General features: G+C 53.3%; 1 protein-coding gene across 1 annotated transcript in view; it reads left to right on the plus strand.

Annotated features, from left to right (window-relative positions):
- The window catches only part of HDAC4 (histone deacetylase 4), a 176,275-nt gene that overhangs the window by 75,850 nt on the left and 77,124 nt on the right, over positions 1–23,301 (plus strand). The window contains exon 3 of the mRNA XM_087819475.1: positions 16,751–16,822. Within this exon, the coding sequence (XP_087675601.1) occupies positions 16,751–16,822 (72 nt within the window). The remainder of the gene's footprint in view (positions 1–16,750; positions 16,823–23,301) is intronic.

Consider the following 23,301-nt stretch of genomic DNA (forward strand, 5'->3'; position numbering starts at 1 on the left):
CAGTGTGACCCAGCATGGCTGGGGGGACCTGTGGTGGGATCAGAGGCAGGTCACCTCTGTGCTATTAGTGTCAGTGTTGCAGAGACCTTCAGTGTGCTCTTTTCCACTCACCCTGCGTGTGCCTCTTGGGCCTGCACTCCCCTTGGATGAAGGCCCTTCTACCTGTACACCTTCTCTTCTGGCCTTGGGTCCTCTCCCTGTGCTTTCTGGAAGGCCTAATGAGACAGGAAACGGGAAAGAAACTGCTGCGCCCATGCTCAGAGGAAGCTCGGAAGGTGGGTCCTGACTGGTCTACCGTCTCCTGCACTGGGCGGCTTCCTTGGCCAAGCCCTTCCAAAGCTCTCTCGTGCCCAGGGCCTGTCCTGAAGGCTGCGGCCCTCCAGCCTCATGTGCTGCCCTCAGCCCACAGGGCCACCTTCCCTGCACACCCTGCCTCGCCGAGCCTGCTGTGCCTCACGCGTGCCGGTCCATCTGCCCAGAGGGTTCCTGCTCATTCTCCAGGGCCTCCCCTCAGGAACACTTTTCCACCTGAGGCAGGCAGTGGGGGCTGGATCTTCCTTGCCCCTTGGGGTGGCACTAGGCACTGTGGGGGGACCTCTGGGGCTCCTCCCATCGTCACCTCCCGGTGGGCTCCTGTAAGGCAGAGATCCTGGCTTTCCTCGCCATCCTAGGTGGGCTGGCACCAGAGGGAGTGGGGATGGGACCAGGGCTGAGGTTGGAACACGTACAGGGCACACGCGCCCTGCCTGCAGCGCACACATGCATGAGCCCACTGCGCAGGCCAAGGGCTGGTGGTCGCCGCTGCTGCCTCCGCCGCGTCTTGGCTCTCGTCTCCCTGCCCGTGGCTGGTTGTCAGGCGTGGCGCCCGCGTTTCCTCGCCCTGTGGCCCCGCCAACACCTCGCACTCTGGAGGGGTGCAGATGCACGTTGGTTCTGGCCAGAGTGTGCGCCCGAGGGCCCGCCGCGTCTGTGCATGGTGCCCGCCCTGGGAAGCCCGCGATCCCCATGCCATCTCAGTGTAGTTTGTTTTGTTTGAAGCAGGCAAGTTAAGTGTTTATTTTCAGTAAAGGTAGCGTTTATGGTGGCTGTAGTTTAAATCGTGGCTGATGTCCTAGTTGCCTGGCTAATCACGGCTGTGGTCGCATCTTAGGACGCTGCCCCCACCCAGCCTAACAAGTGTCCTCTCTGTGAACTTTACCTTTGCCCTTGAACCAGTACCTTTGCCCTTGGGCACTTGGACAGAAACCAAAAGAGTGTGCAGGGGTGGCTGCCCCAGGAAGTGAGGAAGACAGGTGTCGTGTGGGGCAGTGTCCTGAAGTGCCTCTGAGTGGGTTAGAGGGTGGCTTTCCAGAGCTGCGGACCGCTAGTGGACACCGAACTGCAGCCGCCACAGGGACAGGGCGTCCTGGAACCCAAACCCAGTGCTGGCATGCGGTCGCTTTCCACTGTTCATTACGGAAAGTTTCAAAGAGAGCGAAAGAGGGCAGAGCCGGAGTGGCCAGGCGCCGCCCTCCGCTTCGGGCCCCAGCCAGGGCCTCCGTGGCCCTTCTGCCTCCCCGGGTGTGTGGGCGTGTCCAGAAGATAGGCTCTTCACTCCGCAGCTGGAGCGCCGCTGTCGCAGCGGGAATGCCGACTGTGCTGTTGAGCAGCTAGTGTAAGCCCTGGTTCTGTCTGTACTGCTTCAGTTTTTTCCTGGTTGTTCAAGTGTCAGCTGAAGTTCAGACACGGCCTCTCTCGCCCTCTGCTTGCACTTTAAAAAAAAATCAATTTATTTTAAATATAATTACATACAGTATGATGTTAGTTTCATGGCGATTCAATATTTATATACCTTACAAAGTGATCCCCACAATAAGTCTTTTATGGGCTTACTGGCCATTTGTATATTTTTTTTTTTGGAGAGATGTCTATTTAAATCTTTTGCCTAACATTTTTAAATTGGATTATTTGCCTTTTTATTGTTGTGTTGGGAAGGGTTCTTTCCGTATTCCAGATACAACTCCTGTGTCAGACCTGTGATTTGCAAGTGTTCCATCCCATTCTGTGGGTTGTCTTTTCATTTTCTGGACAGTGACCTTTGAAGCACAGAAGCTTTTAATTTTGAGGAAATCCAGTTTATCTGTTTTTCCTTTTGTTGCTTGTGTTTTTGGTATCATCAGAGATATTTATTAAAGTCAGAGTGGATTGAAGACGACAGTGCACGGGTCTCATCCCAGGGCTGCCGCTTCGACTTGGGTCAGAATGTGAATAAATGCTAACAGGCCTCTGGGCTGTCAGCAGAGGTGTTCCTTGCCTGGTTCTGCTGTGTTCACCGAGGCTCACTTTCCCACACTTGTTTTTAATTGAACGTCTATGGGAAAAGGGCCAAGTAAATGGAAGCTTTCACAGAGAGAACCAAGTTTCTTGGCTGATTTTTAAACCATGCCTTTTCATCGTTATTGTGGGTAGTTTGTTGGAATTTGGCATCATGTTGTGAATTTTCATTGAGATTGGTCTTGCTGATCTTGCTGAATGTCCCCCAAACAAAAACTCCACATCATCTGGAATGCTCCATGCACCGCACAGATAGACGTTTCCCTGCCTGCAGGCTAAGTGTGGGGCATGGAGCCGTGGGAACTCTGCATGTGGGGACACATGTCCTGGGAGGGGGGTTAGGGCAGGGGCTCTGCAACCTGCCTGTGGGGGGCACACCTGTCCTCCAGTCACCCACTGTCGTCAGTCTTGACCATTCAGGCTTCATGGCTGTACAGTGGGGTGACCGCAGAGCCTGCCTGAGAGTCAAGAGTTTGCTGTGGGTGGGTGGAAGCCGCAGGGTAACTACTGGTTGTAAGGGTTTCTCCTGAGCAGTCACCCAGAACGAGGAGGTGTTCTGAGCTGTCCAAGTAAGCATCCTGGCAGTTTGAGAAGTGACAACATTGACTTAGAATGCAACTTGTGAGACTGGAAACTTTGGATAGGCTGCTGCTATTTTAGGCCATATAAAGACAAAACATACTAAATACCAACCTTTGTACCAGTTTTTAATTCTGTATCTTTTGTTTTCCAGTCCTTTGGTTTGCAAGTATTTCCTGAGCTATCTCAATAATCAGGGCGTATTTAGTATAGTCACCTCCTTTCCCAATGAGGAGGGATCGCTTTGAGTTTTCCTTGCCACCAGCCAGCCCCCAGTCAGTATAGGGTTTACTCTGTGTTTGCTTTTCCCAGGGTCTGTGTACAGTGTACTGGTCTGATTCGGGAGCCACTTTAATCTCCATGTGCTGCTCACAGGTAATATTCACACCTACTCACAGCATCAGCTGGTTGTCCTTTCTGTTGAGTGACTGGTTTGGTGATTTACAAAGACAGATAGTTCTCTATCTGTTTGCATACTAGATTATAAACATGTTGCGTGAAAGAACTTATTTGGGGAGATGGGGTGGGGTTCAGTTCCCCGGAGAGGTAAAAGTGTTATCACACCCCTGATTGGGGCTTGAGTGTCTAGTCTCTTAGCCCCCACAGTGTAATACTCTTGATCCGCATTTTAAAGGTCTTCCCTTTGTCACTGCATCCGCTGTTTCACTGCAGTAGCTCCTGATTTTTGCACGTTGTCAGCTCTTCTCCCCTTCCAATGGAGCACATGAGGGGACAGCTAATCAGTGTCCCATCGAAGCGACACTTGTGTCCCTTCCACCTGCCAAGAGCTTGCCTCTCTGTCCCCATTGAGTTGCCTTTAGCCCCAGCAGAATTCCGCTTTTATCATTGTGCATGTCCATGGTGCTGATGGGGACAGGCAGGACAGCCCCTGCTCTGACTCCACCCCCCATCCACCACCCTGGGAGTGTCCCGCTGCAGAAAAGCTATGGCGCCCTGTGACCTCAGAGCCACCCGTAAGGAGCTGCTCTTTTTCTCAGTGCCTCCTGTTTGTATTGTGTAAGGACATCATCGAAGGGCGGAGATCAGGTAGAGCCCTGTGCTTATTTGAGAAGCGGGTACCTAGGAAGCCTTGGCAAGTCCCGATGAGCCATTTGTTAGGGGCAGGACACACGCCCCAACCCCAATCCCAATCCCAACCCCAACCCCAATGTGTGTCCTTGTAACTGCCCTTCTTACATGTGCAAGATGTGTTCTTTCCTGTTTGTGGCTGATGTGTGAGATTGGCAGTGTCTGCATGTGGACGTGGTTGGAGTCATCTTCCCATAAAACCCTCAGTGAGGAGCTCAGCTGCTGTGCATGCAGGGAGTAGGCAGAGCCTATGAGGGGCATCCATCCCTGTGGCTGGCCCGTGGGAGCCTCTGATGTCTCCGTCCCGAGTGGGTGGAAGGGGGGGCATCCCTGATTGCTGAGCCCAGGACACTGAGCTGAAGGAGGGCCTGCCGAGCTTCCTGGATGCTGAGCTGAAAGCCTGGAGGTTTCCCAGCCCTTGTCTTGGTCCCGTACACCCCGTTATGTTTGTTATTCACGTGCGCGTACCCGCCCGTGAGCGTGTGTGTATAGATTTGTGATGACAGGTGCTTGGATAGTCCCACCTGTTAGTAAATTAAGTGCTGATGTGGAAATATCCACAACGGCTGAGAATACAGTTGCCTGAAGCTCAGCCACACAGGTGATGGCCCGGATGCTGGCAGCTTCCTTCACTGCAGCTGAACTCACCCCCCAGGGGCTTCTTTGTCCCTTTCATTTAGGTCTCTGCTGGAGTCCTGAGTCAGTGAGGGCTGTCCTGTGCCTATCCCCCAGCTAGCCCCTTGGCCCCACACCTCTTGTGGTCCCGGTGCCCGGGGTCCCCATTGGTCTCTGCACAGAAGCAGAGGCTTGTTTCCTCCCAGAACCTTTCGTTTCTCCCTTCTCTGCTAATCCTGGCCGTGGTTAGTGGTGGATGAAAAAGCACAAAGACGTTCAGCTCTCACAGCCTGGTCTACACAGTCTCCTGGGAAATCTCATTTGGAGGCCCTCACGTCTGGGACAGGAGGCTGGGCGGTCAGCTGGCTGCCCCATCACCACCTGGAACCCCCACCTTCCCAACAAGGGGGCGGGGCCGTCTCCAGGAGGGTCTGAGATAAAGCTGTTGGTTTGTGGAAATGTTTGGGAAAAGTCAGTGCCAAGGAGGTATTTTGATTCCTTGTCAGGATAAGTCAGAAGAGAGACGTTTGTTCTGTCAGGATGAGGGCCTTTCTCCTCAACATGGGGCTTATTGACTCAGCATCTTTTCAAAATCACACTGCGCCCAAGAAATCCTAAACCTCCTCCAATCTCCGCGAGCTCTTGGCCTGCTGCCCCTTTTTGAGGTACAGAGCCCAGCGCTCTCTCCAGGATGGGGAGGCTCGGCCTGGAGTGGGCTGTTGCTGGCCTCCAGCACTTGGGCGTGCTGAGAACGGTGTGCCTCTTCAGCACGCACTCACACTCGAAGGAGCAGCTCAGCAGAGGGAAGGCTTAGACCAATTAAAGAATTAGACCAATTAAAAAATGACAGCTGAACAAATATTTTTCTGATTATTTTGATAACCCTTAGATTTAATTTAGATAAAGGAGAGAATTCTGATGTATGCATGGAAATCAAAGGTAGCTCATAGTGTGGTGTTGAGTGTTCTGAAAATTGCTTGATGGTCTTTGTCTTTTTAGGAAAACACCTTCATTCATAGATGTGGTGGATAATTCCAAATTCCATATTTGGAATTATCTAAAAATCTAGAAGCCAGAAACAATGAGCAGCATAGACTTCATGTTGAAAACTTGAAGGCTCTGGTTCTACTTGAGGGAGGGGCTGCGGCTGGCCTCTTCCCCAGGCTCTCAGTCCCCATCACCCTATTGTGAGCACATGGCACAGGGCTGCTGGTGCACAGGCCCTTTCATGCAAGGGCCCTGGTGTCCTGCTGGGTCGCCTACCCCCACGGACACCCCCCCAGGAAGTGCTTCTGAGCTGCGGTTTGATGTTTCCGGCCTGTGGCTGGTTTCTTGAGTGTACAGCTCTCTCTATAGCTGCTGTAGTGTGGGAGCCCTTCCGTGAACAGTCATAGATGTTTGCTGCCTTCGCAGTGTCTGGAGGGGGTTGAAAGCCTCTGCTGACTTTGGGGAACCCTGGGTGGTGGCTAGGCTGCGATGTGGCCCTGGTGGCCCTGGCAGGGGCTGTGGGGCACTAATGCATTTCAGACTTGATCAGTTTCCACGTACAGCTCTGACCCGGAGGGAATCTGGGAGTCCCCACCAAGGCCAGTGAGAGTGGAACAGCTTGCCTAAATGGGGATGAAGACCCAGAGGTGGTGCAGTGTTCACTGTAGCACCTCAGGGAGAGCCAGGTGGTTGGCTTTGTGGCTTTGAGGGCTGGTGCTGAGCTGGCCAACAGCAGGGTTTTTCTAGGCCTGTTTCTGAGGGTGAGCTCCTGGCTTCTTGGAAGGAGTAAATTTTTTTGAAACTACACCCAGTGACTGTCTGAGTGATTTTCTGATTTAAAAGGGTCTGTTGTGGTGTTTACTGAGAATCACGTTTGAAAAGGAAGCCTTTTCTGGCTTTGTGCATGAAACCTGGAACATTGTGAGAAGCTGTGATTTTCTGTGAGAGATGTGCTTGACCCTGGGGTCAGCACACCTGTGTGGGAAGGGCCACTTGTCACCTGGGGGTCAGGTGGTTGCATGCTGGACCTGGGGCTGGTGCACAGGCTAACCCAGGCAGCGGTGCCCTTCCCTTGGTGACTCCTGGTTTGGGGGGGAGGGGGCTCCCAGCAGCTGATGGAGGCAGCCAGGCTGCAGGGTCACTTCAGTTTTTGGACCCTGCATCCTGTCCACCCATGGTCTGCTGTGTGGTGGGAGAGGGAAGTCCAGTCCCACCTCTGCTGGGCGCTTAGAGTCTGGACACCTTGTGAGAGGATGGCGTTGGCCTGTGCTCTGCCAGGCCCAGCAGGGAAGGGGCGAGTGATGAGATTGTGATCTCTGCCTTGGCAGTTTCCCTCTCCTCTTCCTCCTATTCATTTCAAAGTCTCAGGGGAAATATATCCCTCCATTTGTCATTCCACAGAGAACCAAGTCGCTACTCCGGCTCTGAAGACTGTGACTAAACCAAAGTTTGTGATTCCACAAAAACTTCCCTCGTGTCACAGAAACAGGGTCCCCGAGGAGACACCAGGGCAGGAAACGCTTTTTAGCAAAATGCTGCATGGAAGCCCACTCGGTGTACTGGGTGGTGGTCCCTAGGTGTGTCTTCCTGGAGGTCGCAGGTGCCCGCACACGAGCACGTGGCCCCTCTCCACAACCAGGGCAGTGAGGGAAGGCTCGGGGCCTCTGAGAGTGGCCACCAGCTCACTATGCCCCCCTCCCTGCCCAGGCAGCAGCCACATTGCAGCTGTCCCCTTTTTAGGAAGTGGCCGCTGGTTTTTTCATCTCAGACACACTTTGTGGGTCTGAATGTGTGCTCAGGAGTGAGTTGAGCCTTAAACTGAATTCCTTGTATCAGGTGCCATCACTTGTGCACACTTGTTTTCTGTTTACCTTTGTAGGGTGGGCTGAGAAACTCATCTTCACCCAGCCCCTGTGCCAGCCCCTACTCCAGCACACATGCGCAGCGTCTCGTGAGGACATTGCCAGCGCTGAGCTTCAGCATGGGGCCGGAGTCCTGCTGGGAGTTGTGCTCAGGTGGTGGGACAGTGGGCCAGGCTGAGTGGCCCCTGCCCTGCACACTGGGAGCGGGGCTTCCTTTGTGGCTGCTGACAGGGAAGGGCGCCTGTGCCTCCCTCCCAGGCTCAGGGAACAGCCTCTGTTCTGGGAAAGTCAGACCCTTTAGCACAGTGCGGTAAACACTGCCCTCCTGTCTTCCACAGGCTCAGGCCCCAGGTGAGGGCGTGCCCGGCAGGAGGCGGGGTGAGACCACTGTGGACAGTGGGACCTGGGCACCTTGACCAGGCGGACTGGAGGAGCCTTCTCTGCCTGTCAGGGACCCCAGACCAGACCCTGCTGGTGCTGGGAGCCAGTGAAGGCTGCTGTTCTCATGAACGGTCTGCTCCACGTGCATTTTATATTTGCATGGAGATGGTGCTGCCGCAGTGCTGGCTTATGGGAGGGAAGGAAGGCCAGTAGGCCTGCTCGGGGCCTCTGTACTTTGTTCAAGGGGATGGAAACCTAGTCCGTTTACTGGACACCGACAAGACCCTGTTCTAGATGCTTTATCTTTAGTGAGCTGGTTGACCCTCACAACAAGCTGTGAGACCCCTGTGCCATGGGGAAGAAACATGGCCACGATCGCACGCTGGCACATAGGGAGCCTGGCGTGAAGCCCACGTGGGGCTCCAGAGTCCACTCCTTGGCAGGAAGTCCTGACGTTTCCCTTAGATGGATGCCCACTAGGTGCCAGGAGCAGCCCCTTCCCTGTGACCAGTGAACCTTCTTCATGCTCACCAGAGAGCTTTCCATTTATTTGTGTCTTTATAGAACCAGTTCTTGGTTTTGTTAATCCTGTTTATATATTTTCTACCTTAATAATTTTGTTCTTTATTACTATTTTTTACTCTCTGAGTTTATTTTGCTGTTCATTTCTACACCCTTGAAATGGAACCTTGACATAGGCACTGTCAGGCCACTTTCTCTCTCCATGGCTCTTGTTTCCCGGTTGCTCTGCCGTGTGACTAGGTCAGAGGCCCTCACTCACCTTCACTTACACTTGTGTTTTGAAGAAGTCGTGTTTATCCATTAAGTGTTGATGTCCAGAGTTTATTTTTCAGAAACAAAACCCTTCCTGTGTGATTGAGAGGAATAGCGTAAGATGATTAGCAGTGTATCTGGGAAAATTAGTAAATTTGAAATGACATTAGTAACTAAACTAATTGTTAAAGGGTGTTATTAGTGCTTTACTTACCCCAAAAATTATTTGTTCAAGTAGATATTTTGAAGTTTCCACGGCAAGTTCATTTTGAGGGGTGTCTGAAAGTACCCGAGTTCCCCGTCTCTTCATAGTTGTTCCGTGAAGATCCTTGGTCTAGACTGAGGGTCCGATGGGTACCCTGTCTGCAGTCCATGCAGATGGAAGGGTCGGACTGTTCAGGTGCTCCTGGTTGGGTAGAGATTTTGGAAGTGTAATATATTTGAAGGCTGAAGGACCTCAGGTCAACTTTTCAGATTATCTGTTTCCTCATTTGTAGCATGGCCCATCTGTCCATCCAGTCTCTACTGTTCCTGAGCTAGTCATTGTTTTAGGATCATTGATGGGAAAACTGTCAAGATGTCACCCCTCTTAGGAGCTATTGTTCTGTCAGAGGCAGAAGAGTATTTGTGAAGTGATCCTAGGACGTCAGTGTTAGCAAGGAGCCTCTGGGGTCACCGCCCTCATCTATAGGAGGGGTTTGTGGGGTGAAGGCAGAGCTTTCAGAGGGAGCCAGTGTCGGCTCTGGTGGCACCCTGGTGCCGCCCAGTGTTTATTTTACAGCGTGTTTTTCTGAGTATATTTTTCCAGCAAAGGCGTATATAAAAAGCAATCTTAATTTCCTCCTTAGTCAAAACTATTAAAAAAGAAAATCCCACACACAAAGCCAAACCTCTCCAGAAGTAAACTCAGAATTCGTTCTTGGATTTCTGTCTCTTTCCTTGGGAGTGAAGAGGCCTCTCCAGGAACCCAGCACACTCGCTTTCTCCCCTCAGCAAGCTTCCTTTTGTGCCTCTGGCTCTCTGGAAATCTGTTTCCGACTCTAAAAAGCAGCTGAAAGCAGCTGGAATGTGCTAGAGCTGCTCAGCACAAACTACAAAGTGGTGGTATTGACTGCAGAACAGATGCTGTTTGCATTCGAATAAAAGACAAACATAATATTTGCATTAATAGAGAGCCTTTGCAGAAGTATTTGCATAAAGTGGATTTATCCTTTCCCCAGAGCTGGTTGCTTGGGACTAATCTCTGAGGATAAGCAATCTCTTCCTTATTATTTCTCAAAAATAGTCGCTTTTGCACAAGGGTAGCTGATTTCAGAGAAGGGCTCTCTGCCATGCAAATACGGTAAATGTGGTGTCAAGTGCGCCCCTGCGTTGGTTGCTCAGTTGCGTCCCTGGTCGCTTCCTGTGTGTGACAGCGGGACTGATGAACGCACTCTGTTCTCAGCGCAGCTCGGCTTCTGCAAAGAGTTTTGTTACCACTCACTCAAACGGGGCCAGCTTCAGCAGTTGCTGCCCTTTTATCTCGAGAAGCAGCCAGGCAGTGGGGTGAGGGCTTCGGTACTCGTGCCGTACAGTTTCAGGGATGTCTGTTCTCGGTTCTTATTTCATGAGGACGATGTGAGTCAAGATGAGAAATCAGAGCAAAGGGAGAGCAATGGTCTGCCAAAGAGAAGTACCCCCGGAACGCATTGCAGATCTTGCATAATTCCTCAAAAACGAACTGAAATTCAGCTGTGAGTTTCCTCACTGTCAAAGTGAAGAGGGAACCTCGTTTATTTTTAGTATTTCTATTGTCCTTAAGAGGAAACTGATGAGCAGTTCAGACAGACACACTTGAGGAGACAGTGTGACATAGTGACAGTGGTCTGGGACTGATGGCCGAACGAAGCCCGGGCGTGGCTTAGCGTTTGGCACTCACCTGTCCTTACTGAGCTGCCCGCCAGTGCGTCACCTTGCCCTCCTCCTGACACCGTACTTTCACTTTGGACAGAATTTCCTTCTTTCTGAAATAATCCTTTAGTTGTTAGTTCAGCAATGGTTTCTAAGTGGTTAGCATTCTCAATTATTGTAAAAAAAAAAAAAAAGTCTCATCTTTTTTTCTTCTTTTGCCATTTCTGTTTATTACTCAGAAATGCTTCCTGTTTACATTTAGCTTTCTGACTCTGTGCCTGTGCCTTCCACACTTTTCACGGTCATTTCCCGCCCTCAGTAAGGAGAGCATGCTTGGTCCTGTCTCAGACATGCTTTGCACACATGGATCCACCAGGGCCTGTGGACATGCTTTCTCGTGTCTCACAGCAGGAACTCCACGAGATCGGCCTGGGCACAGGGCACACGCAGATTGTGGTGCTTCCCCTGCCTTCCTGGTGTAAAGGCAGACACCTCTGTTACCAGGGGTTCAGACAGCCTCGTTTCTTAGAGGCTGTGCTGTAGGATGTAGATCAGTCATAACTGAGTACCCACCTAAGGGTGCTCATTTTAATTACAGATTGGTTTCCTGCTAAGCGGTTGGACACGATCTGTCTGTACAGGTGTAGTTGGATATATAGGTTAAGAAAAGCTGCTGAATTCTTTGGTTTTGTTTGGCGTAATTTCTGTGGTCCATTATTCTACTCGTCACAGACGAGTACAGTGGGACATGATTGATTTTGTCTGACTTGACTGTTGAATAATATGAAATGAATGTGTTCCAATAATTACTATCTCTCATGGGAAGCTGAAGACATCTCAGTTCAGGGGGTCTGTAAAGCAGGCGACTTCAGGATGAGAGTGTCATCAGGCTCTCGCTCTGCTCCTGCAGTGCCAGGCCCACCGGACGCTGGCTGGAGGCATGCGCCTGGGGGCATGAACGGGTGGTTGGTTTGCAGAGAACAGTCCGGAAAGTGAGCACACACATGTGCATGTGGGGACAGGAAAGAAATGATTTTATTTTGACTTCTTTCTTAATTCAAAGATCCTTACAAAATAGATGATAAGGAATCATAGTCTAAAAACTTGGATGTATCTAAGTGTGTGTGTGTGTGTGTGTGTGTGTATTCTTAGATTTATGAAGCTTTCAGAATTTGGAGAGGTTGTTTAATAAGCCATCCTGGCTACTTGGAAGCAGCCTACCACTCTCCGGCCTGGCCTGGGCCAGCCTGCCCTTTGAGAAGTGTTGAGGCCAGGTGCATGCACAGGCCTGTCCCCCGTCCCCAAGAAGGACTTCTATGGGATACAGAAGCTTCCTGTTGTGTTGTTCCTTCCTGTGCCTCCTGGTTTTCCTTAATTACTACTGACACCTGGGAAGAACCCCACCTGCTGAGAGGGGTGAGCATTAGAGGACTCACTTCTGCACTTTGGTTTTCCTGGCACATTGTCCTGCTGTTTGCAAGCAAGTCCTGTGAGCTAGGTGTCAGGCAGGGGGCTCACGCAGTGGCCTCTGAGGTGAACAGTATCATGTCACCCATTTTACAGATGTGGAAAATGAGGCCCAGACTGGCCAGGTCATGTGAGGTCAGGGACACCTAGGAGTGGGTCTGGGCTCTGTACTCACAGCTGAACCTCAGTGCCACCAGTCGCAGGTGCCTGGGACTCCTCAGGACGTGCAGAAGCCTCAGGCTGAAAGAGTCAAAAGAACAGAAATTTATATCCTGTCACTGACATTAGCATAGTTAACAGCTAATAGCAAATTGCTGCTCCTGCCAGTAGTTCTATTTTTAGAAGATTAAAATAGAACATGATACAGGTAATCACTGTATTTTTAGAAACTGAAGTTAACCTTGTATATAGGCGGTTACAAAAGGAATAATGGTCAGGTCTGAATTGGGGAGCTGTGATCCGTCGCGCACGTCCACGTGTGTCTAACGATACGTAAGCGTGGCTTCTGCAGATGCAGGCGGCTCTGGGGGAGGGCCCAGGAAAGCTGGCTTTGTTGGGGGAGGGGAGTACTGTGGACTCTGGAGTGAAATCGTGGTGACAAGTGACCTTAAGCACACATGCAGGCCTGAGCACTTGGTGTCAGATGCAGAGGGGCGGTCTGGGCTCTGAGGAGGCGCGTGAGAGACGCAGGTCATGCGCACAGCGTGCCCGGGAGGCTGGCATCTCCCGCAGAGCTGCTAAATGCTCCCAGCTGTGGCATTTGGGTGGCATGATTTGTGTGTCCCCTCTCCTTAAAATAAAGAGTTATGTTTTAAAAATGTTACAAACTAGATACAATGTTTAGAACAATGCTCGGTATGTTGCTAGTAGTGCAAAAGGGAAAGAAAGGGAAACCAGAGATGGTTTAAAGCCTCTGACACAAGCTGCACCTCTGACAGCCCCCTTTCTGCAGGACCCCTGGCTCCCAGCTCTGGGAGGCCTCTTTGGACTGGTTGGCTCTGTTTGTCTGTGTCTCAGGGCTGTAGGTGAACCCCTGGGGTACATGGCGCAGGTCCGGGCAGAGGGAGCGCTCTCCAGGACCCAGGTTCAGCAGCGCATCTCCCCGTGTGATTCACGAGACATCCTCTCTTGTCGTCCTTTCGCCGCAGCATCTGGCAGCGGGGCTGTGCCCAGACTTGACAGTCCAGTGTCAGGCTGCAGAAAGGGACCCTTCCATCTGGAGTGTGGGCAGGTAGGTGGAGCATGGCAGCTTCTAGGGAGGAAGCACCTTCCCTAGACCCTGAAGGGCTGGATCGATCCCTTGAAACCCACTTCTCCCGGGGAAGGTTGAGGTGTCAGGAGAGCCTGGTGTCATGTGTCACTGCTGATGGCGAGCACTGAAACTGTCAGACTTCTGGGTGCTTCCCCACCAGTGGGACAGCACCTCGATTCTGTACCTGCTGCTCCTGCCCCTAGGTGAGCCTCTGGAGGGAGATTCGAGCCCCTGGCAGCCCCCAGGCAGCAGATGGGGATGAGTAGCCACTGCGTAGAGCTGCCCTGGTGAGACACTGGGGAGACTGGTGGTTTGGGGGTCACACAGACATGTTGCTTGTCACATTGGCACAGTCTGTGATTCATGGTCACCCTCCCCTTGTCGTGGCAAGGGGTTCCAGGTCTTTGGGCTCGTCTTTAGGGTTGAGACCTGGGTACCGAGGATGAAATGGTGTTGGTAACACTTGCTTGTCTTCGCCATGGCCCGTGGCCCTAGAGGGCAGTCTGTGCCCCCTCAGCACCGTTCCCAGGGCCTGATGCGTGTCCGGAGCACACTGGGCTCCTGACAGTGTTTCTTAGAGACATGCAATGAAACCTGGGTGTTTGATTGAGCCAGGGGACATCTATGCCCTTCAGGTCTGTCACCTACCTTCTTTGAAAGCACCTGCTTTTTGGCTTTTGTCTCCCTCCTTTAGGGATGAGGCTGTGGTGTCTGCTTCTGGTGTCCTGGTGAATGAGTGACTTGGGAGGAGCCGAGGGCGGGAATTCCAGTTGTCCAGGGCTCAGGCTACTGCCGGCCTTCTGCTGCGAGTGTTGGGTGACAGGCCCTCTGCTCACCCTCTGCAGTGCCTGTGTGTTTAGACCCTCCTGCTGTTCGCAGGCATTTTCACAGGGTGGCTCCTTTCTGGAGAGGGGGCTCTTCCTAATAACCTAATGCCAGCTCAGAACACCCTCCCGCTAGATCTAAGTTGGACCTTGTTCCACAAGATGTGGAAGGTCAGGGCTGGGGCTCAAGTTCACAGGCTGCCTCGATGTCAGCCAGCCAGCTTCTGTTCCGAGCCCAGGCAGAGCCTCTCTCCCTGACCTGTGCGGCGTGTTCGGCTTCAGGTTACGTGTGGAGTCCATCATGCTCTTACCCAATGGCTGTGTTTCCTGGGCTGCCAGCTACTTCATGCATGTGATTAATCTCTCCCTGGTCCTCAGCACGATGTACCGCAGGCCAGTGCCCAGAACTGGCTGAGCCACGACCGGCCGAGCCCCACGGTGTGTTAAACCACACGCGAAGCTTTAGACACACTGATACCGCACGTCTTGCACTTCCACTCGAGGTGGATGACACGGAGGTGTGCTGGTGTTCAGCCTCAGCGCGGGCGGAGGGCGTGCTGCCAGCGTCATTCGTTCACATGGCTGTGCAGTATCAAGGCCTTCAGGACGGGGTCGACCCTGGCTCCATCCCACGTCGAGCTCGGTGCCGCCCTGAGCCACGGACCACCAGGGGCAGGAGCTTCCTCACTGTGAAACGAGGACGCTTGCTGGTGTCTGGTGTCTTAACTGCTTCTGGTTCTAAAGTTTCACTCAGATGGAAGCTGAGGGTGGACCTTGAGGAGGTGGCTGGAGGAGGACAGTTCAGGGACTATCTTGGCTGGTGGAGCCAGAGAGAACAGCCGCACTTCCTCAGAGCCCCGCTGCAGAGCCCTGAGCAGGTGGTCTCAGCACCTGGCTGGGACCCTGCCCATCGGGCAGCTGCAGCTGGACGTTTCTGAGGTTTGCACAGTGGGCCAGAAGTCAGAGTGTGTGTATATGTTCCTGAATTTTTCAGTTCTGAAAATGAATCATTCCACTTATAAGTGAAATAATGTCCCCTATTTCTTTCCAAGAGAAAGGTTTAAGACCTGTTTCCCATCACTGTCTCGAGGTCTCTGTGTGAGTGGCATTGGAGGTGCTCATGGCCTTAGGTTCACAGTTCTGTGGTCAGGCCCGCTCAGTGGCCGTGCTCCTGGAGACGCCCCCATTGCCCGTAGTTGGGCCTGGTGTTTGCTCCCAGGGTCAAGAGCACCTCCATCCTTCCTCGACTCAGGAGCATGGACTATCTTACCCCCAAGCATGCCGTCTTCTTATAACTATTTTGATACCTTCAAGGGGCCAGAATTGGGGGGAGGGGGCTGGTTGTGGGAGGGGCCACATACTGGTGTTTGGTTCTCCAAGCTGCCCAGGAGCACAGACCCCGCAGGTGCATTCAGAGCCGCTCCATGCCCTCCCATGGGTGTCGGGTAGAGGGGCGCTCGCAGACCATGGTGGAGGGCACCGTGGGGGCCTCACGCCCCCTCCCTCGGGTTGTCTCAGCTCCCAGGAGCAACCTTTCAGACCTCAGGCCTTTCACTGCCTTTGTCCTTAGACTTGAACATCTCCAGACACAGGGGTGTTGTGTAACTTGTAACACAACTTGAAGGCTCTGCGAAGTGTTACCCATTTTGGATAAAATGCAAGGTTTTATTACCGTTAGTCAACCTGATGTTATTTGTTCTTGTCATGATTTGAAAGTCTGTCTAAGGGAGCCGAAGGCTGCTCCATGTAGCTCGTGTCTCCTCCCTCAAGTCGGTAAGGAAGGTGCCTTCCGCCCTCCACACTAGCCGGGGTGACGCCGTGCCTCTCACACAAGCCTCGTGGCACACTTGTCAGGAGCTAATTTAAAGAAGCGTAATTCCTGGAAGTTTTGCCAGTTTTCTTTCTTTTCTCAGAGAATCTCAGGCCTGTCTACACGGGCCTGCTACAGGCCTGGGTGGTGCACGGGCCCTGGGCCCAGCCCCGCAGTAGCCTGACCATGCAGACACCGCCCCTTGAAGACAGTCCAAGTCGAACAGGATGTAACAGAAACCGTCCCTTACGTTGTCAGCTCCTGGCCAGGTCTTTTTCTAGAAGGTTTCCTGTGTCGTCCGTTTCCTTGACTATCCCACCCGCACACCCACCGCTGCTTTAAGCGAAGCTGCCTTCGGGGGCTGTTTCCCGCAGCACACAGTAGCTCTGCTCCTAGTACCTGTACGCTGCGACCGCCGCAGGAAGCTGACTTCTGAGGAACACAGGCGGGCATAACGTGGTCGCTGACAAGCAAACTGAACAGCTAAGACAGGGTTTGGCTGGAAAGTGGGGTTTGCCAGTTTGGGAACTGCACTCGGGGACGACTGTTCTAGTTATTCTACCTAGGGTCTTTTATTTTCTGATTCAGCAAATAAAAACAACCACGATGGGATTCAGTCCATCATCTTTTAAAGTAAAAGACTGCAGCAGGCCCACGTAGACAAGCCTGAGGTTCTCTGAGAGAGAAAAGAAATAAAACGGGCAAAACTTCCAGGAATCACGCTTCTTTAAACTAACTCCTGACAAGTCTGCCATGATGCCTGTGTGAGAGGCGCAGTGTCACCTTGGCTAGTGTGGACACGCATTTCTGTGGTTCTCGAGGAGCTGCTCTGAGTCTTCTGAGTGTAAAGTGTCCTCACTGACATCTGCGCAGTTTCTGACACAAACGCTCTCTCTCTGTCCTGCAGATGCACTTTCTGGCCGAGACCAGCCCGTGGAGCTGCTAAACCCTGCGCGTGTGAACCACGTGCCCAGCACTGGTAAGTCCACACACCCAGCCCCAGGCCCAGCTCGCCTGCGAAGGCTGTTTCGAGGTTCCACTTTCTTGGGGGAGCATGGAGAGAAAGGGGTGGAGTGACCAGCTCCAGGAAGCTGGGGGCCTTTTTCTGGGCTGCCTGTCCTGCAAATGGAATGGGCACTGGCCGGATGCTCCTCAGGGGGCAGAGATGGTCCGTGCTCTCAGCCACAGTGCCAGAGGTTGCATCTGAGCTGGAGCTGCGCCAGAGGTTCCACGCTGGGTGTTGGCCACAGGCCACAGTGGTGACACTCTGTCCGTGGCCCCAGGCTTTTCAGTGGTAAACAGAGTCCATGGCATTGTTTCCTAAGCCCCTTTGATTCTTTAACAAAAAGCATCAGCTGTGATAAGTCTCTCATTGCCTATGTGGTATTTTTAAGTAGGATGCTTTCAGCAAAGTTTCCCAAGTCTACATGGCCGTGGAAAGTTTTTCTTTCCTTTTTCTGTGAAATATCTCTCTGCGCGTGGCGGCCTGCAGGGTTTCAGCTCAGAGTGGGTATTGTTTGTTCCTCACAGGCCGCCTGGCCTTCCTTCCGAAGGCTGGCGCATGAGAGAGCTATTGTCCCCCTGCCATGTGCATTCTCAGGCAGTGTCCTGAGGCAGTGTGCTGGACCCCGGCCCTGGCCATGTCCTGGAGGCCTCTGTTTGTGGTTTTCACTCTGTGGCGGCTCCTGGACTCACACTTCCTGTGGCCGCTCTACGCACTCCCTCCATGAGCAGGGAGGTGGCTGACCCCTCCTCTGCCCCGGCCCCCATCAGACCCACCCATCCATCACCTCACTCCCCCAGGCCCCTGAAAAAGAAGGCAAAGCTTGCAGCAAGGCTGCGAGTGCCAAAGGAGAGGCTTCTTTCTGTGCACAGCGGCTTTCTGAGGTTTGCCCAGGACCACTTCGGCCTTTCCCCAGACACAGCCGGACTTTCCTCTGCAGTGCTCCTCAAAGGCACTCGTCCCTGGCGTGGTGCTTGGCCCCCGCAGGGGTGCCGGTCTCCCCTCTCTGTCCTCCCCACCTGCCAGGTAGTTTACTTTTACCCGGGTTGAGGTACTTTCAGATGGTTGATGGAAACGCTGGCTTTAGCAGTGCTGATTCCCTCTTTCTGTTCCCTTTGTTTAAACACCGAGTCCTTATGCACTTGGGTGTTTTGAGACAATTTCCTGGTGCCCCCCAGGTGTGGGGCAGAGGAAGAGCTTTTCACGTAGCTGGACAGAGCGTGAGAAGTGGTAAATGTGGGTCATGTCTCCAGGTGATCCAGAAGGGGCAAGCTTCAGAGGGGCCTCCGGTTTGGGAAGCAGCCCTGCCTGCTGAGACCTGAGGTGGGCGCCTCCTGCCTCCTGCGGAGACAGACCCTGGACTTGACTTTGGGGGGGAGGGGGTTCGTCCTCAGTCTCCCCCTGCCTGTAACTGCTTATGTGTGGCACCCGTCTCTTCCTGTTGCTCTCTTCTTGTTTAAACGTTTTAACTGTAAAATAGTGCTGCCCTAAAATGGAACACAAAACCATTTGCACGCAGCTGAGGTACAACAGGTATCTGATTGCTGTCATTTTTAGGTTAGCATCTTATTTCCTGGGTTTTGAAGATGTGAATGGCACATCATGGGCAAGGCTACACCCTTTCTCCCTTCCCAGAGGCCACCTGTCATCTGTCCTCTTCCTTCCCAGGGCTGGGCGGTGTCCTGTGGAAGCCAGGTCATCAGCTCCAGGTTAGCTGGGGAGAGATGCTGGGGTTTGACGACAGGAGAAGGTGACAGATGGTCACCGAGGAGAGCAGGCCTGTTTGGGAGGACATGCCACCTGCGCCGTGTGCTGGATTTATAGGGACTTAAAAATAGTTAAGTCATTTGTTTCTGAATCATTGTAAGTTTTTTGAAGTAACATTCATTTTTAAAAAAATTTTAAAACCACCATGTTTATTATAGAAAAGAGAGATGGTACTGAATGTGTGGGGTGTTGATTTCTGGACTGGGAAGGCGAGCTCACTGGGCGCTGGGCAATGTGGCGCCCCCCAGCCGGGCTGAGTGAGGGTTCCAGGGAAGGCCGGGCTGCCCAGACACGGCAGAGGAGAGCAGAGCCCTGGTGGCAGCAGGATGCACGGGGGTGCTGCTGTAACCGTGCGGCAGGCGGGGGCTTCTGTCCGCCCCTGCAGGGGTCTTCACAGCAGCTTTGCCAGAAGGAAGGCAGCCTCCTTCAGGCAGATGAACTCTGGGGCAGGGACCTGTGTCTGCTCTCCGGTGTGCTGTGGGGAAAGGCGGCCTTGGAGCATGGCCCGAGCCTCGGCACCAGAAGGGAGTGGGGCTGACTCCCGGGGCGTTGCACTCGAGAAGAGCGTCTTGTGCAGGTTGCTCAGGTCTGATGCGCTGGTCCAGTGCCCTCCACACATGCTCCCGCTAGGGCGTGCTCTTGTCTGAGTTCAGAGGTTTCTGTTCAAGCTCTATAACAAAGGTGCGATTTTTAAAAGAAAATTCTAGAATCGTAAAGAAACTACAGAAGCTCTAGAGAACTTATATAAACTAATAAAAAAGAAGTGAGGTTTGACTTTAGCCATGGGTTTCCAAATCGTCCAGGGTATTTGACCACCGCTCTGTCAAAGGGGCTATTGAATTTCTGAACACTCCTGTGGGTTTTGAACAGGAACTGTTTGAGGTCAGCTGGCTTGGAGCCTCTGCTGCCTCCCAGGCACGTTTGCTGCTGTTTGGTTTGCTGAGGGGCCTGTGCCACAGGTACGATAGGAGACCCGTGGGCTTGGGGAAAGCTTGGGCAGCCTCCCTCCATTGGCCCTGGAAGCTGTTCATTACCTGGTAAACAGATCCCCTGGGACAGAGCCTGAGCTGGACTGCTTCTCACTCGAGGCTCCTTGGTGTTTTCAGTGCAAAGCTGGGGTTCTCATGGGGTAGAGGATTAGTGGCCACCTTTGGAGGCTCCTAAGGGCTACTCCCGCTGAAGTACCAGGCAGGATGGTGGGAAGGACAGAGCTCTCTCTGGCTTCCTCATTCTGGTGCCAGGCTTGACACCCTGAGCTCACCTCACCTTCTGGTGGAGGAGCTGTCGCTCAGTAAAGAGCTTCGTGCTGGTGCATGGCAGTGGGGGCTGCGGGCACACAGTAGGAGGCGTGCAGGCGCGGGGGACACAGTGCACTTTTGCAGACTGAAGGAGCATGTGCACCAGCGTAACAGGGCTGCGGGGCTTTCCTGTGCTTATTTCAAGTTTTGGAGCAGAAATGAAACATGGGACATAAAGATATCAATGTAGAATCTAGCCGTTTGGAAAACAATTCACAGAGTTCAATTTGCTTAAATGAATGTTGAGCATTTGCCTCTTCCCTGCACCAAGTTCACTGGAGCCCTCTGCGCAGCTTTGACTTAGGGCCGGATTATGCATGTGCAGCGCCCATAGTGCAGACCTGAGGGTGCTTGTGGCCATGCCTATAGAGGCTGTGATAAGAGTTTTTGGAAATGCCTCAGTCACCTTGTTAGCTGCGGTGCTGAGGAACTCTCAGATCCCCATTTCTCCGCTTAGGATCTGTAAAAGGTGTGACCTTTCGAGCGTGCGCGTGTCAGACGCCCCCTCTAGCCCTTCTGGTCGAGAGCTCTTGCGGACAGTTGCTGTGCTGGGAGGCTGTGGTGCCAGGAGCAGTCTCTCTCCTGTGGCACAAACGTGGACTGTCTTTCTGCCCAATTTGCCCCCTCCTAGCTCCATTGGGGAGCCCTTCATGCCCCCACCTGCCCCTTCCCCGCCCCTGGGCTGTGAGTGAAGGGTCAGGGCTGGGCCTAGCCGAGCTGTGCAAGGCCAGGGAGCCAGCAGACCTGGGGCAGCAGGGTCTGCCTGCCTCCAATGAACAGGTGGTCTGTCCTCTGATCCTGGGCTGCCTCTGGCGTCAGGTGGCTGCTCAGCCTGGCAGAGGCTCAGGGGACAGGAAGCACAACAGGTGTCCCTGGCTGCGCAAAGCTCTCCACCTCTCTTGTGTTTCTAGTGCCCTCTGGTTTGTACGTTCCAGCCGCTGGCTCTGCAGCTGCTTCCAGCATGACTGTCTTCCCCACCCTCCCCCCTTTGCCAGCCCAGAAGCCTCTGTGATGACACCAAGGACTCACCATTTAGAACAAGCAAACACCAGGCAGTGCAGGGAAGCCCAGCAACCAGAGTGCTTCCAGCTTCCAGTTTTGTTGAGAGCCTCTGGGAAGCTCCTTCCATGGTGCTCTTCTCTCCCCATGAGCTCTGTGAAGTTGCAGGCCTGTCTGCTTTCCTGGTCAAGCACCGCACCCTGCTTACTACTAAATGCAATGTACCTGCAGTCCAGCCCTCGTGTCTGCTGCCCAGGTGCAGGGTGTCACTCATTACCTGGACGTGACACCTGGCCCACTGCAGGCCTCCTCCTGACAGCTGCTTTCCTGGTGGACAGGCCAGCAGAGGGGCCAAGGCGACCACGGGTGGCGGGGATGGGTGTGTTTGCTGGGTACTGCCAGCTCTCACCCGAGCCCCTGCCCTTATCTGAGGGGTGGTGACCCGCCAGAGTTGTGAAGTAAACGACATTTGCCCTCTGGTGGTAGTGTGACCTGCCACCTGACTGTGGTCCTGTAGACACCAGTGTGACTGAGTGTGACTGGCCTAGGGAGGTTTCCCTCAGAACACTGCACCGGTCCCCTTGTCTTCCCCGGGGAACAGAGGTCCCATCTCCTGGGCTGGGGGCCCTGACCCTGCCTTCCCCACCACAGGGTGTGAGTTGTTTTTTTGCGTCTGGGAAGGCCATGCCCCTTTCTCACCGTGGGCTCTGACTCTGACCTTGTTCTTGGCACCTGTCTGCACTGTGCTGGTGATGTTTTAGCAGCCCACAGACTGTGCTGGTAGGATCTTGGGTTGTGGGGACACAGGGTGGGGTTCAGGCTGCCTTGCCCATGCCTCCTGGGCCCCCACAGGCTGAGCCTACCCCTGCTGCCCAGCCCAGGCCACTGCCCAGCGACAAGATGGCCTTGACCCGGTGTGCTTTCTGTCCCCAGAGTGAGGGAGGAGAAGGGCCTTCCCTCCCCAGGTGGGAATCAGATGGTTCAGGCCTTTTGTGTTCAGCACAAGCTGCTCCCCCATTAAATTTTGTGTTGTAGCCACAGACCTGCCGACTTACAAGGCTGTCACAACTGTGTGACCAGAGGAAGGGCACGAGCCAGCAGGAAGCAGACGCTGGTTATAGTGACAGATGTCTCCCCGTGCGCTGGTGTACCTGAAACTGGTGCATGGCCACACAAATCCGAGTGGTGAGGTTGGCAGCTGGCCATTCCTCCCTCTTACAGGACGTGCGTGACCATGGGGCAGGTCCTTTCATGTCCTCTTGGGACAGTTGTGAGTTCTGCGTGATTAGGCGGAGGAAAGGATGCTTTTTCAAGTCAGAATTCTGTTTGTGCATTACATGTGCTGACAGACAGATGTGTCCAGGGATGTGCTGAGGCATCATCCTGACACCAGTTTTGGGGAAATGACTCTCTGTCTCTCTCTCTCCTTTCATTACCAGTGTTGTGTTCTACACTTAGGGCTATGCTTAGGGGATGTGTGTGAAATATACCCAGAGTCTGTGGACCCTGGAAGCAGGGACCCTGGAGACGAGGTCTGAATGTGTTTCCAGCCAGGAGTAGGGAGAGATGTGAACTCCTGTCCCTGTTCTCTTGTTAATTGTCCAGTTGAGATTATCTTCGTTTTCTGTGGTCACACTTGAACATACCGTAATATTTCAGTTATGCCAACAACCCTCCATCTAGGAGGGTAAAGTGCCATATTTAGGGAGAGGCCCCATTTCTGGAGCCTCCCAGCAGTGGGCTCTGGCCTGCGTGCTGTGCACCTGCCCAGCCCTCCATGCTTCCTCGGTGGTTCCTTGGGCAGTGGGTGGGTGGTGGCAGAACAGGCGGGAAGGAGCCCAAGAGGAAGGGGCTGGCGTTCCTTGGTCCCACAGATGCCTGCTGCACACTGTGTGGCCAGCCTCAGGGAAAGGCCACTGGGTGGGGGCTCAGTGGCCATGCTGCTGTGTTTCTCCAGCTCCCCTGGCACCCTGCCCTTGGCTCTGGGTGGTGGGGACAAAGGCGCCTCTGCTGGCCTCCTTGGCTTTGCCTGTGTTGTTATCTTCCAGAGAACCAGCTCCTGCCTCTGGTCACACTGTTGTCCGTGTGTTTTCGATTTTGTGAGTTCCTGCCCGTCCCTGCTCGGCCCCGTTACGGGCTGTTCGGATGTGCTTGCTCGGTCTGAGGGTGCACACTGCGTGGTGATCTCGAGGCTTCTTCCTGAGGGGAGCAGGGAAGGTTATGCGGCCGTCTGTACAGGTGCAGCTGCTTTTGATAATTTGTAGGATTTGCTTTGTAGCATCTTTAAAGTCTGTTTGATGGTTCTTTTTTGAAAAAATGAGATATTTAGTGTTTACCGTCTGAAAGTAGGAAGGTTTTCTAGTAACCTTTTTGTGACTGACTGGCAGCTTT

This window comes from Miniopterus natalensis, chromosome 8, assembly GCF_054644295.1.
Source record: "Miniopterus natalensis isolate mMinNat1 chromosome 8, mMinNat1.hap1, whole genome shotgun sequence".
Classification (NCBI taxonomy): Eukaryota; Metazoa; Chordata; class Mammalia; order Chiroptera; family Miniopteridae; genus Miniopterus; species Miniopterus natalensis.